At 38.1% G+C, this 11,675-nt stretch overlaps 2 protein-coding genes across 3 annotated transcripts; one reads left to right on the forward strand and one right to left on the reverse strand.

Moving 5' to 3' along the window:
- Positions 1-431: 431 nt before the first annotated feature.
- LOC121954341 (transmembrane protein 229B-like) lies at positions 432-5,410 on the forward strand. 2 transcript variants are annotated; one of them, XR_015778462.1, is made up of 3 exons: positions 432-542; positions 3,705-4,551; positions 4,814-5,410. XR_015778462.1 is itself a non-coding variant. In XM_042501787.2 (2 exons), the coding sequence occupies exons 1-2, from the start codon at positions 479-481 to the stop codon at positions 4,187-4,189; spliced, it is 549 nt and encodes a 182-aa protein (XP_042357721.2). In that variant the 5' UTR covers positions 476-478; the 3' UTR covers positions 4,190-5,410. The 2 variants fall into 2 exon arrangements, 1 of the variants encoding a protein (XP_042357721.2); XM_042501787.2 differs by having other exon boundaries at positions 476-542; positions 3,705-5,410.
- On the reverse strand, positions 5,155-9,791 carry haao (3-hydroxyanthranilate 3,4-dioxygenase). Its single transcript, XM_042502531.2, has 10 exons — positions 9,631-9,791; positions 9,315-9,393; positions 7,892-7,975; positions 7,557-7,663; positions 6,811-6,900; positions 6,660-6,703; positions 6,406-6,551; positions 5,945-6,013; positions 5,702-5,784; positions 5,155-5,573 (listed from the first exon to the last, which is right to left on the reverse strand). The coding sequence occupies exons 1-10, from the start codon at positions 9,705-9,707 to the stop codon at positions 5,501-5,503; spliced, it is 852 nt and encodes a 283-aa protein (XP_042358465.1). The 5' UTR covers positions 9,708-9,791; the 3' UTR covers positions 5,155-5,500.
- Positions 9,792-11,675: the final 1,884 nt, after the last annotated feature.

The following is an 11,675-nucleotide window of genomic DNA, read 5'->3' on the forward strand; positions in this document are numbered from 1 at the left end:
TTTTTTAAATGAAAGAATGTGTGGATGCAGTGTTGATGTTCTCAGACAATTCTATCATCTATGTGTACATTTCGGGCTGCTTCCCTGACACACCCAGCTACTGTGCTTTACTGATAACCTGCAAGTTTGCCCTCCAAAAACACACTTTAACACATTTGCACAATTACTGCATACTTAAAATAAACCATTAACGCATCCACTATGGGATTAATACTAGTATTAGTATTACAGAAAAGTTTTTCTCAGGAGCTCCAGGTTTGCTTCCTGGGTCTCTTATTTGGTTTCACAACCTCAGCCTGTGACAGAGACATCACTGTCTCACTGGACATCACTGTCCCACACGATAACACGGAGCTGCTTAATGTTTAGCCCAAGATCTACACACACATACACACAAACACACACACACACACACACACACACACACACACACACACACACAAGGAAGCAGAGGGATTACAAAGGTACAGGGACCCATATGCTGCCAGGGATGGAGGTGAGAGAACTACATGCGAGGAGAACACAAGGTAGCACTGAACAAGGTGAGATTTATTACTGATTATTGTTTATTATGTTTAATATCTGTAGAGTGCCACACTTTGAGGCATAATATGGCTTTTGTTGTCATTGCATCCTTATCGCAGTTGAAGTTGGCCAAGTGATGGACTTGGAATCGGTGCTAATGTGTTGTAGGATTGTTGACACTATTCTATTTTAAGGATAAATTCATTTTAAAAAACAGACGGTCAGATGAATTTGCATCAGTCAATGGTATTTTGTTGTAGTTCAGAGTGAAAACCTGTTGAAGATTTTCTGAGCCTTTAATTTGCTTAACTGGGCTATTAGCCTGTTAATCCACATTAGAGCATGTACGCTGTGCCGTGTGTCCTGTGGAGGAGGGACCAAACTGAACTGTATACACACTGAGGAATTATAATAAAATCTAGAAAAAAGATGTTCTTTCAAAAAGAAATACTACCTGTCAAGAGATTGACCAGATAGGTTTAAGTTTTGTCGTTTAACATGTAGAATTGAATGACTAAAATTCTCAATAAATGCAACTCTCAGTAAGCAACACCCACTTTATCTAAAAGTAATAACTTCCATAACGACATACGTCTCATTATTGCAATTGTTGTAGTAATTATCTTCTTGTTTCCTGATTTAAGATTGTAGAACAATAATATTACAACACCGTAATATTCTAGGACTGTAACATTCTAGAACCATAACTTGACCAAACGTGTAATAGTCTAGAACACTGTGGCATTCTCAAACCTGTGACACTCTAGATCTGTGGCATGTTAGAAACAATCCAGTGTGATATGAGTGTGATATAACTGTGTACCCTTCCCTCTCTTGTCCAGTGAAAGGTTCAGCTGCCTCAGTGTTAATGTAATGACTGCTCCCTTGCCTAGAACCCTACCATTCTAGAAGGCAAGAATTCAAGAACTATAACATACTAGAACCATACCATTCCAGACCCTTACTATTCTAGAACTATAACATTCTAGAACACAAACATTCTGTAACTATAACATTCTAAAACCCTGCCAAGCTAGAACCTTAGCATCCTAGAACTCTAGCATTCTAGACCCATTGCATTCTAGAATCTAACATTCTAGAACCATAACATTCTAGAACCCAAACATTTTATAACTATAAAATTATTGAATAGCTAGAATCAGTATATTCTAGAACTCTACATTTCTAGAACTATTACATTCTAGAACCATACCATTCTAGTCAATAACACTCTAGAACTCTACCATTCTAGACCTCTACCATCCTAGACCTGTTACATTCTAGAATCCAAACATTCTACAACTAGTACATTCTAGGACCCTACCATTCTAGAACAGAACTAACATTCTAGAAGGCAAATATTCTTTGACTATAACATTCTAGAACCCAACATTCTAAAGAGCAAACATTCTAGAACTATAATATCCTAGAACCCTGCAATGTGAGAACAAAAACATTCTAGAAGTCTACCATTCTGGAACAATACATTCTAGGCCCCTACCAGTTTGGAATTACTACATTCTAGAACCAAAACATTGTATAACTATAACATTGTAGAGCCCTACTATTCTAGACCTATTACACTCTAGAATCCTAACATTTTAGAAAGCACATGTTTTAGAAACCCTACATTCTAGAACCCTATTATGCGAGAACAAAAACATTCAAGAGACATAGCAAGCTAGAAGTCTACCATTTTAGAACCCTACCATTCCAGGCCCTTACCACTCTAGAACTATTACATTCTAGAACCCAACCATTCTAGTCCTATTACATTCTAGAATCATAACATTCTAGAACCATAACATTCTAGAAGGCAAGTATTCTAGAACTATAACAATCTAGAGCCCTACTATGCGGACAAAAACATTCTAGAGAAATAACATTTTGGAACTTTACCATTCCCTATTATGCGAGAACAAAACCATTCAAGAGATATAACAACCTAGAAGTATACCATTTTAGAACCCTACCATTCTAGAACTATTACATTCTAGAATCTCTACATTCTAGCACCCTACCATGCTAGAACCATAACATTCTAAAACTTTACCATTCTGGAACCTACCATTCTAGAATCTCTACATTCTAGCACCCTACCATGCTAGAGCCATAACATTCTTAAACTTTACCACTCTGGAACCTACCATTCTAGAACGATTACATTCTAGAATCTCTACATTCTAGAACTATCACATTCCAGAACCATACAATTTTAGAAACCTACCATGCTAGAACCATAGCATTCTAGAACTCTACCATTCTAGAGCTACAACATCCTAGACCACCAACATTGTAGAACCCTACCAATTTTAAATCCATAACATTTTAGAAACCCACCATTCCAGAACTATAACATTCTAGAACCCTGCCATGCTAGGACCATAACATTCTAGAGCTATGACATTTTAGAACCCTTCCATCCCAGAGCCCGAACATTCTAGAACTACAACATTCTAGAATACTAACATTTTAGAACACCTAACAATCAAAAACTCATAACTATACATGAGCATGTCATAAGGAAAATATGCGCACCCCGGTCCCCAGGGACCAGCTACCCCTCCTAATGGCACACTCATGCTCACGCCTCAGCGTGAACATCATGAGCTCTTTAATCGTCAGCATGGAACCTTACATTTTAGAGCTCTAACACTCTGCAACCAACAAACATTCTAGAACTCTGCCATTCCCAAACCATTACATTCTGGAACCAATTACACTCTAGAACAACTCATGGAACAACTCATAATTCCAATGGAAGCAAACCACTAACTGTCAAAGAATAAGATGAGAAGCTTCTATAACTTCTTAAATAATTGATAGGTTTCTCAAATGCTTAGACACCATTCCTGGAACAATTCAACATTTTGTCAAATTTTCACATGCACTTTTAGGCCTTTCAGAAACAGCCAACTGAGAGAAATTCAAAACAGTAGTTTAATGTAGACCTGCTACAGTGGATAAAAGCATACTTCTGAATTCTGCTGACGTTTGCAATGTCAAGCTGACTAAAACATGTAGGAAGAGTCCATGCATGTTAAATACCCAATTTCCAGAAGCTTTAACTCCAAGTCTGGTTTGTTTTTGTGAACATGTTACTTTTGCCACATTTTGGATAGCATATAAAAATCTCCAAATGGGGCAAAGGTTTACACCAATGACTGTCTTTGTGACAGGGCCCGGTGTTGTAGGTGAAGCCCCAGCAGAACCAAATGGGAGCATCTCAAGCCGTCCCCTCTCTGCTGCAGCTCGTCTTTATGTGTACGCCCTGCACGGCTGCCTCTGTGAGGTGTCCTTCACTGCTGTGTGGGACTGGTGCAGCACCCAGGACAGGAGGCTGGAGGGTCACAGCAGCCTTTGGGCGTTGCCTATGTACGCCACCGCCATCTACCTCATGGAGATCCTGAGAGGCCGGCTGCTGGCTGAGAATTTCCCACTACCAGTGCGTCTGGCGGCCTACATTCTGTTCATCTACCTGTGGGAGTTCAGCTGGGGGGCCGGGCTGAGCCTGCTGCGGGCCTGTCCTTGGGACTACTCAGGTTATAGGTACAACCTTGGAGGACTAGTGACTCTGGAATATGCTTTGCCCTGGACTGTGGCTGCACTTATAGCTGAGCAGCATGTGATAAGGAACACTCTGAGGATCAGACTGCACAACTGAGCTGATTCAGTGTGGAATACTGGGCTTCCAAAAGCAACTATAGAGCACTTGGGGACATTGTTTTAGGAACAAAACCACACTGTTGGGAGATTTTGACATGTGTATGTGAAAATCTGGAGCAACTGCTGAACCTCATTTAGCTGTGTCATTAGAGTTCGCGTAGACACACATCTGGAAAAGGCAAAATAAAACAACCTGCCCTGCACTCTGGACTCTGGACACCTGCACCAAAGTCAGTTGTTTGTGGAACCCATCCAGCAGCTCCATCCAGCCATGCTGTCAAGTGATGCCGTGTCTGTGCATTGCATATGGGCGTGACCAATTCCCGGCCGTCCACCAGCATATTATAATAATGCCACCAGGTCTGTCTGAGCACGTTTTCAAATCTATTAGAACATTAGAACCATTTCTACAGGCTACATTTGTAACTTTTCTGAAATATTCATAAGCAAATATCTGATTTTTTTGGTTTGCAGGGTGAAAAACTTACTTACATCCTAGTTTGTAGTTAGTTAACTGCACTAATAAATGCACAATATATCCACAAAAATGTCTATAATCATAAGAAAAGCAGATTCTATGAAGATATGTGATCCATGTTTTTTTTTGTTTTTTTTGTCGCAGACTTTCATCTACAATAAGCCTACCCCTGTGTTTATTCACTAGCTGCACCCATTTGTAGGAGATGCCATTTGTTTCAGATGTCAGTCTGAAAACATGTTTCACAAACAAACCTCCAAATCACGCCCAGTCAATTCAGGGTTTCTGTGGAAAAGGACTAGATTATCATCTCAGAACATGGTCATTTTTTGCAAAACCTGTTGAAACCTGCATTTGACATCATTCCAGCTAACTGCACAACTACACTGGAACTGTGAAACATTTTTACGAGGGTTGATAATAGTAAGATTTTTTTGTCAAATGTTGTTCCCTTGCATGTTTATATAAACGATCACAGTTCACAATTTTATCTTGACACTTATTTATTCTTTTGACTTCTTTCATAAATTGAAATAGAAACGATGTACACTGATAAGATTAGTGTTTTTGTTAAAACAACAGAGTGCAATTTACAGTTTTAAGTTCAGTTGCTTCTGGTGTTTATCAGTACGGAAGTGGGTCAATGCTCATTTTTATTAACATATATTAGTGTTGAACTTCAATGAGTGCATGATTTACAATACTTACTGCGTGCGATTATAAACTGTCTTATTTTCACTACTACATGTAATACTGAGTTCTGTTGCCCACATATACACAATACTGTGATGTGTGTGTGTGCGTGTGTGTGAGAGAATTTGCAGGTGATGCTCAGGGTCTCTTCCGCTCAGGGTTTTGAACCACAAACAGGGCAACAGTCCCCTCATCTCTATGCCACTGGTACCTACAGAAGAAGAAGAAACCTTATTTAATATCTTTCTGAGGGAAAAGTCAAAATCAAAATTTGAGAAACATTTGAAATATCACAACAGCACACAAGAGTTTGTCATTAATTAATTCATGTTGACTCACTGGCTCTGTTCAGGAACAAGTAAACTGTCTCCTGCAGACAGACTGAACTCCTGCTCGTTCACTGTTACTCTTGAGGATCCCTCCTGAGAGCCCGAGAGAGAGGGAGATGAGAAAAGAAGATAATTTTAAAAAAGTCAGAGTTTGGTTATTACACAAAGAGTCCAACACACATACATGGTAGTTAAAAAAAGCACTGAGAGACAGGTCGGACACATGAAGCTACAGGACATTTAGAGAACATACCAGTTGCCAAATCCACACATCACTTTGCCGTACTGACGCCTCGGTCCGCCCGGGTCCAAACACCATCACCTATTGTGGTCATAGGATGGAGCATTATTGCTTCTTTGAAACTCTTCCATATTGTCATTGTCATTATCATTGTCATCATCGTCATCATCAACATCAATGTCATCATCAACACTGTCATCATCATCATCATCATCAACATTGTCATCATCATCATCATCAGCATCGTCATCATCAGCACCATCATTGTCATCATCATCATCGCCATCTTCATCATCATTATCATCATCAACCTTCATCACCACCATCATCGCCTTCTTCCCATGTTTTTGAGAGAAATCAAGCCAAGTTGCTCCGGTTTTAAAGGGTTGATAAACACATCATTTGATACCAAAGAAGATGCTGAAAATGTAAAACTTTTGTAAGAACACATCTGAAAACATGATCCCCTGTACCTCTGTCTCAAACTGAGCTCCAAACATGTTGACGAGCCCTCTGCTGGCCAGGGCCGGCCTCTGTTTGTCCAGCCAGTCTTTGAAGGAGAAGGGCGTCATCACATTCATGGTGTTCATCTGGAACGCAGGTTCTCCAAAGACTACATCTGTTCATCCAAAGACAACCACAACACCAGTTTAAGGTTTACTTAAAGACTTAAAGCGAGACAAATCACATTTTAACAATAATCACAAGGAATTTCAGGGCAACTCACTGGGATCAGGTTTTCCTGTTTTGAACTGCTTTGATGCCATGAACCTGCAAGTGAAACATCAACCAACAACAACAACAACAGACTGCATTAAAACGAACTACCAGATCTGATAGAGACTGAGAGTGTGTAGATAAACATAAAGATGTCTTACTCTTTGATAATTGGCACCAGTTGGGTTCCGAGGTCCTGACAGTAAAACCATTTCTCCATCAGGATGTCAGTAGTGTTGTCCACATAGTACCTGAGGGCACAAACACACACTCACGTTAGTGCTACTTGGAACTTGTATGTTGTGGAATCCTTTCGGTCATTTGGACCTCAGTGAACCTCTGGACTACAAAAATAATCTTTGTGTTGCACATTATAGTTTAGTGTACAGTTTTCTCCAGTGATCTGACGCATTGCTACTGTTTTATAGTGATCACAACTTCAAATGCATCCGCTGAAGTATTAATGACTTCTTCTTCTCTTTTCTTTTTTGGTGTTTTATATGATTTTACAGAAATATACAGATGACAGTTCATTATACAACCACAACCACCCCCTACCCCATGGCGTGAGTAATTCAAGAAAAATAAATAAATACATTATTATTATTATTATTATTATTAATAATAATAATAATAATAATAATAATAATAATAATAATAATAATAATAATAATAATAATAATAATAATCTCTTTTTTTCACAAAACTACTGCATAGAGAATGAGGTTTTCCAAACATTTACAAATGTAGACATTTCTTGAAAATGTTTGTCTTCTGCTAATAATAGTCACAATTATTCACTTCATTTCAATATCAGCAAAAGGTATAAAGATTTCAACTACTGTATTTTCTCGAACACCTTATAAAATCGTTATTTTTAAGAAGAGAGGGCAATAGAGTAATTAACCTCAGGCAGTCAGTCTCAGTCAGCAGCCGTCTCCTCTCCACCACCAGCCCCACAGTGTTGGCCTGTCTCTGTGGGGAGTGGGGGATCCGAGCTGGGAGCAGGAACATCTACAAATGGGGACAAAATAAAATTTAAAACAGTGTTAATATGATAAGGTTCATTACACAAATTTTACTGACGAAGTTGCACTAGAGCATTGTAAAAGTCCTAAACCAATGAAAAGAGCAGTGACAAAGTAAAATGCCTTCATATAGTGATAATATGTTATATGTAACTTACTATGCATAATATGCCAAAAACAAAAAATCAATTTATCAAATTATAACAAAGCTCACCTCTCCCTCCTTTATGTGTACATCCTTGTGTTTCCCATTTTCTACCACCTTTACACACATGTCCCCCTTCACCTGGTAGAACAGCTGTTTAAAACAGAGTGAAAGACAGAGGAAACTGTCTCATTAGATTAAAGGGGAACTGCACAGGTTCTTCACATCAACACTTTGAAACCTGAGCCAAAGGCAAATAGATTTCTCACAAAGACATGGAAAAAAGACAATGAGTAATTGAGCAAGAAATTACCCAAAAAAGTTGCAAAAAATCTGTAAAGAAATTACCTGAAATTAGCACAAAGTGATAAAATAAAGTAATATATCTAAATGATAAAACACATTTCTGTGACCTAATTTTAGGTAATTTTCACAACTTTCACATTTTTTTTTAGCATTTTAGCGACTTTTCATGACAAGTGGCTGATTGCTTTTTTTACTGTGTTTTTGACAGAAATCAAACCAATGTGCACGTTTCAAAGGTTTAAATGCTTGTGAAAAGCGTCTGAATGCAGCACAAAACAAGCTGATGTGGCTCAAGGTTTCAAAGGGATAACGTCTTGGAAAGTGCTGCTGCACGGGTGAAAAAAAGTTGTATGAACCCTTTAGTGTCTCCAGAGGGAGCTGTGTGATGGCTGAGGAATTGTCTCTGGTGATCTCACTTTAGTTAGGGCTGAAATACAAGCTGAAAATGAAAAAGAGTCTGGGGGTGTGGAGTTAGAAAGATTACTAGACCTGTGTGGTGTACTCCTTATCTCACCTTTTGTCACCTGACCGGCCTGGATGCACAGGATGCTACGAGTGTCCTATATGAGCATGTGTGGAAAGAGTCTAGAGGCAGTCCGCATGTGGGGACCTGAAAGGTGGGAGTTGACTGTGGTGTGGAGGTAAAGGGATAGTTTGGATTTTTGTAAGTGGGGATGTATGAGGTACTTATCCAGAGTCAGTTGACTACATACTGGCGATTCACCCGACACGCCCCCAGTTTGGAGAAGCAGGCTGGAGTCTGACATGGAGGCTAAGTAATAGCTGCACTGCTGTCCAAGAGCATGTATTTTAGCCTCTAAAAACATCAATATTAGTTTAAGGGGCCGTTTACATGGCAACAGCGTTTTGGGGGCCTGAAAACGCAAACTTTTGAAACCAGGTTCCAGAGTGTTGAAAATGCAACCCCTTCTGTCGCCATGTAAACTGACAATCTCTTCTACCACTGTCAGGATAGTGATAGCTTCAGCAAATGTGACAAAAAGTAATTTTTACTAAAAGTTACCAACTACAGTTTTAACTGTGAATGTAAAGCAGAGAACTGGAGGCTAAAATAACAACCAGTATTTCGTCTGATAATGATATGCAATCACTGAAAAAAATTTAATTTTAAGTTTGCATTATACAATCTAGCTTTTTGCAGAATAAATCAGTGCTTCTCTCTTACCTCCTCCCCTTCCTCTATGTGATAATCCTTCCTGGTGTTTGGACCTCCAACAAACATGACATTCAACTGAGAAAAGTGCCTTAAAGTGAAAAGAATGAAATACAATAATGCTCCAGCTACAAACAGTCAGTGGAACTCTGCTAGTTGGTTATTTATTAATGTATCTAAACTGTGCACTTGTTGTGACTTTTAATCTTTGAAAAGTTGTGGCTGTTTTTTTTTCATTATGTAATCCATCAAATTGTTGCAAATCAGAACTGACTGCAATTATAAATATATGTCACAATGTGGTAAACTTCAAACTAGAATAACTCACATGAGCTTGTTGCACACTGGAGGCAGAAAAGCATTTTTGTTCTCCTCAATCCAGCGGTCCACATTCACAACACTCATTTTTGAAACTGTATAAGCTGTCTGCTGCAGTATGAAGCCGCTCTGACCAGTCTGCTGACCTGACTGCTTTGCACAATGTGACAATGTGACTGACACTGAAAGTCCAAAATGCAGAAGTAGGTCTACTTGAAGCGGGGGAGGAGTTTGAGTTTGTTGAAAGTTGAAAGTTTGCTCGTTCTCTGCTAATAAGTAACATCCTGAGGTGACCTGTTGGAATCCCTTGCAACATTAATGAAATAACGCTGGAAACACTCCAAGTTCCTCCATATTTTTTTAAAAATCTAAATTCACGCAACACATCAAAGTTCTAGTCAAATTTTTGAAATCTAGTCATAAGCCACTAATCTGCACATTATTTTCTCTATTAAACAATTGATCATTTTTTTCAATAAATCGCCCAGAAATGGTGAAAAATGCCCTGTGTAATTTCCAAGAAGTTCAATCTTCAAATAGTGATTTATTATGTTTTATTGTCCAAAAATCCAAAGTAGTTCAGTCTATTATCATGCATGACAAAGAAATTCTCACAATCAAGAAGCAAGAAACCAACAAAGGTTTTAACTTTGTTGTTTAAAAAATATTGAAATTATTACTTGACTATCAAAATAGTTGCAGATTGATTTCAAGTTGCTTAACTAATCAATAAATCAAATAATCAGTACACCGACTCATCATTGCAGCGCTACTGCTGAGCAAAGAATACACAGATTAATGAAAACCGATTGTCATTTTAAAGCCAGAACAATGCCCGAACATACATTAATCAACTACATGTTGCAGTCATATTTTTCAAACTTAATGTAATTATATGCAGTAGGATTCATTACAACTGTGTACTAAATTTGTTAGTAGTAGTTAAATGGGAAAAATGGCAAACAATGTGTGTTGCAATTACACAATCCTGAATTGTGTGTGTGTGTGTGTGTGTGTGTGTGTGTGTGTGTGTGTTTGTGGTATCATGTCCTGTTGGACAAATATTTGCTGAGATTTGAGAAGTACTGTGACCAACTTATAATCATCAGCTGCTCACTGAAGCCAATCAGATTGATGGTCACACTGCATATTTGAGGTCATTTTACACCAAGTGCAATAATTTACATTGTCCACTAGATAGAGCTGTTTGACCTGCTGATTACCAGGCTAAACTTCAGATTGATTCAATTTTTTCTATATTTCTGAACAGCTTGTGTTAAGAGTATGTGTTAGTGATGATCATATGACAGTATCAGCGGTTATTGACCCCTGAAGTTACAAACTGGTAGACCTCATCATTTATTCATCTAGTTACTTTTTGTACAACCATACCACACTGCACTTTACTTTTCAGACTTGTAATTTATAGTTGTTATGAAGAAATATCATATATGGAAGTTGCATGTATTATTTTGTATTCCTTTTGTGTCTAAGGGACTGTTCTTTGTTATTCAAAGGTGAGGGTGGCTGGGGTACGACTTTTTTTTGTTTATGACCCCCCCTTAAGCTATAAATATTTTCTCCTTAAGACCCCCTGAGTGACTTGGGGAATATGGATGACCCTCCCTTCATCATAAATTAGTTATTATATTTTGGCAACTTACACTTTGATTTTTGAAAATTAAAAGTTGAAGACGAAATCCTGAAGTTGAAAAAAAAAAGGCTTGGTTTTTCACTCTTGTTATGCATGCTTGTTAGTGAGAGCAAACAATTTATTGTTGGCAAAATTTAAATGAGACATAGAATAAAGTGATTTTGATGAGATATCAATATTTTAAGTGTAGATTTGATTATGTGTTTTTGTTTCTGATGGAAGTGTTTGTTTCAAATGATGTATCCAAGGAACACTCAAAATTTGAAAATCCAATCATAATTTCTGTTTTTACAGTTTATGGCTATGATAAATGGCGCAATCTTGTCCATTTTTAATGTAAACCTGCATTTCTTCTTTTGAAAGTTTGTGGTAAAATAAATACAACATTCAGCCATTTAAAA

The sequence above is a fragment of the Plectropomus leopardus genome, chromosome 13, assembly GCF_026936395.1.
Source record: "Plectropomus leopardus strain MGB_pleo_1.0 chromosome 13, ASM2693639v1, whole genome shotgun sequence".
Lineage (NCBI taxonomy): Eukaryota > Metazoa > Chordata > Actinopteri > Perciformes > Serranidae > Plectropomus > Plectropomus leopardus.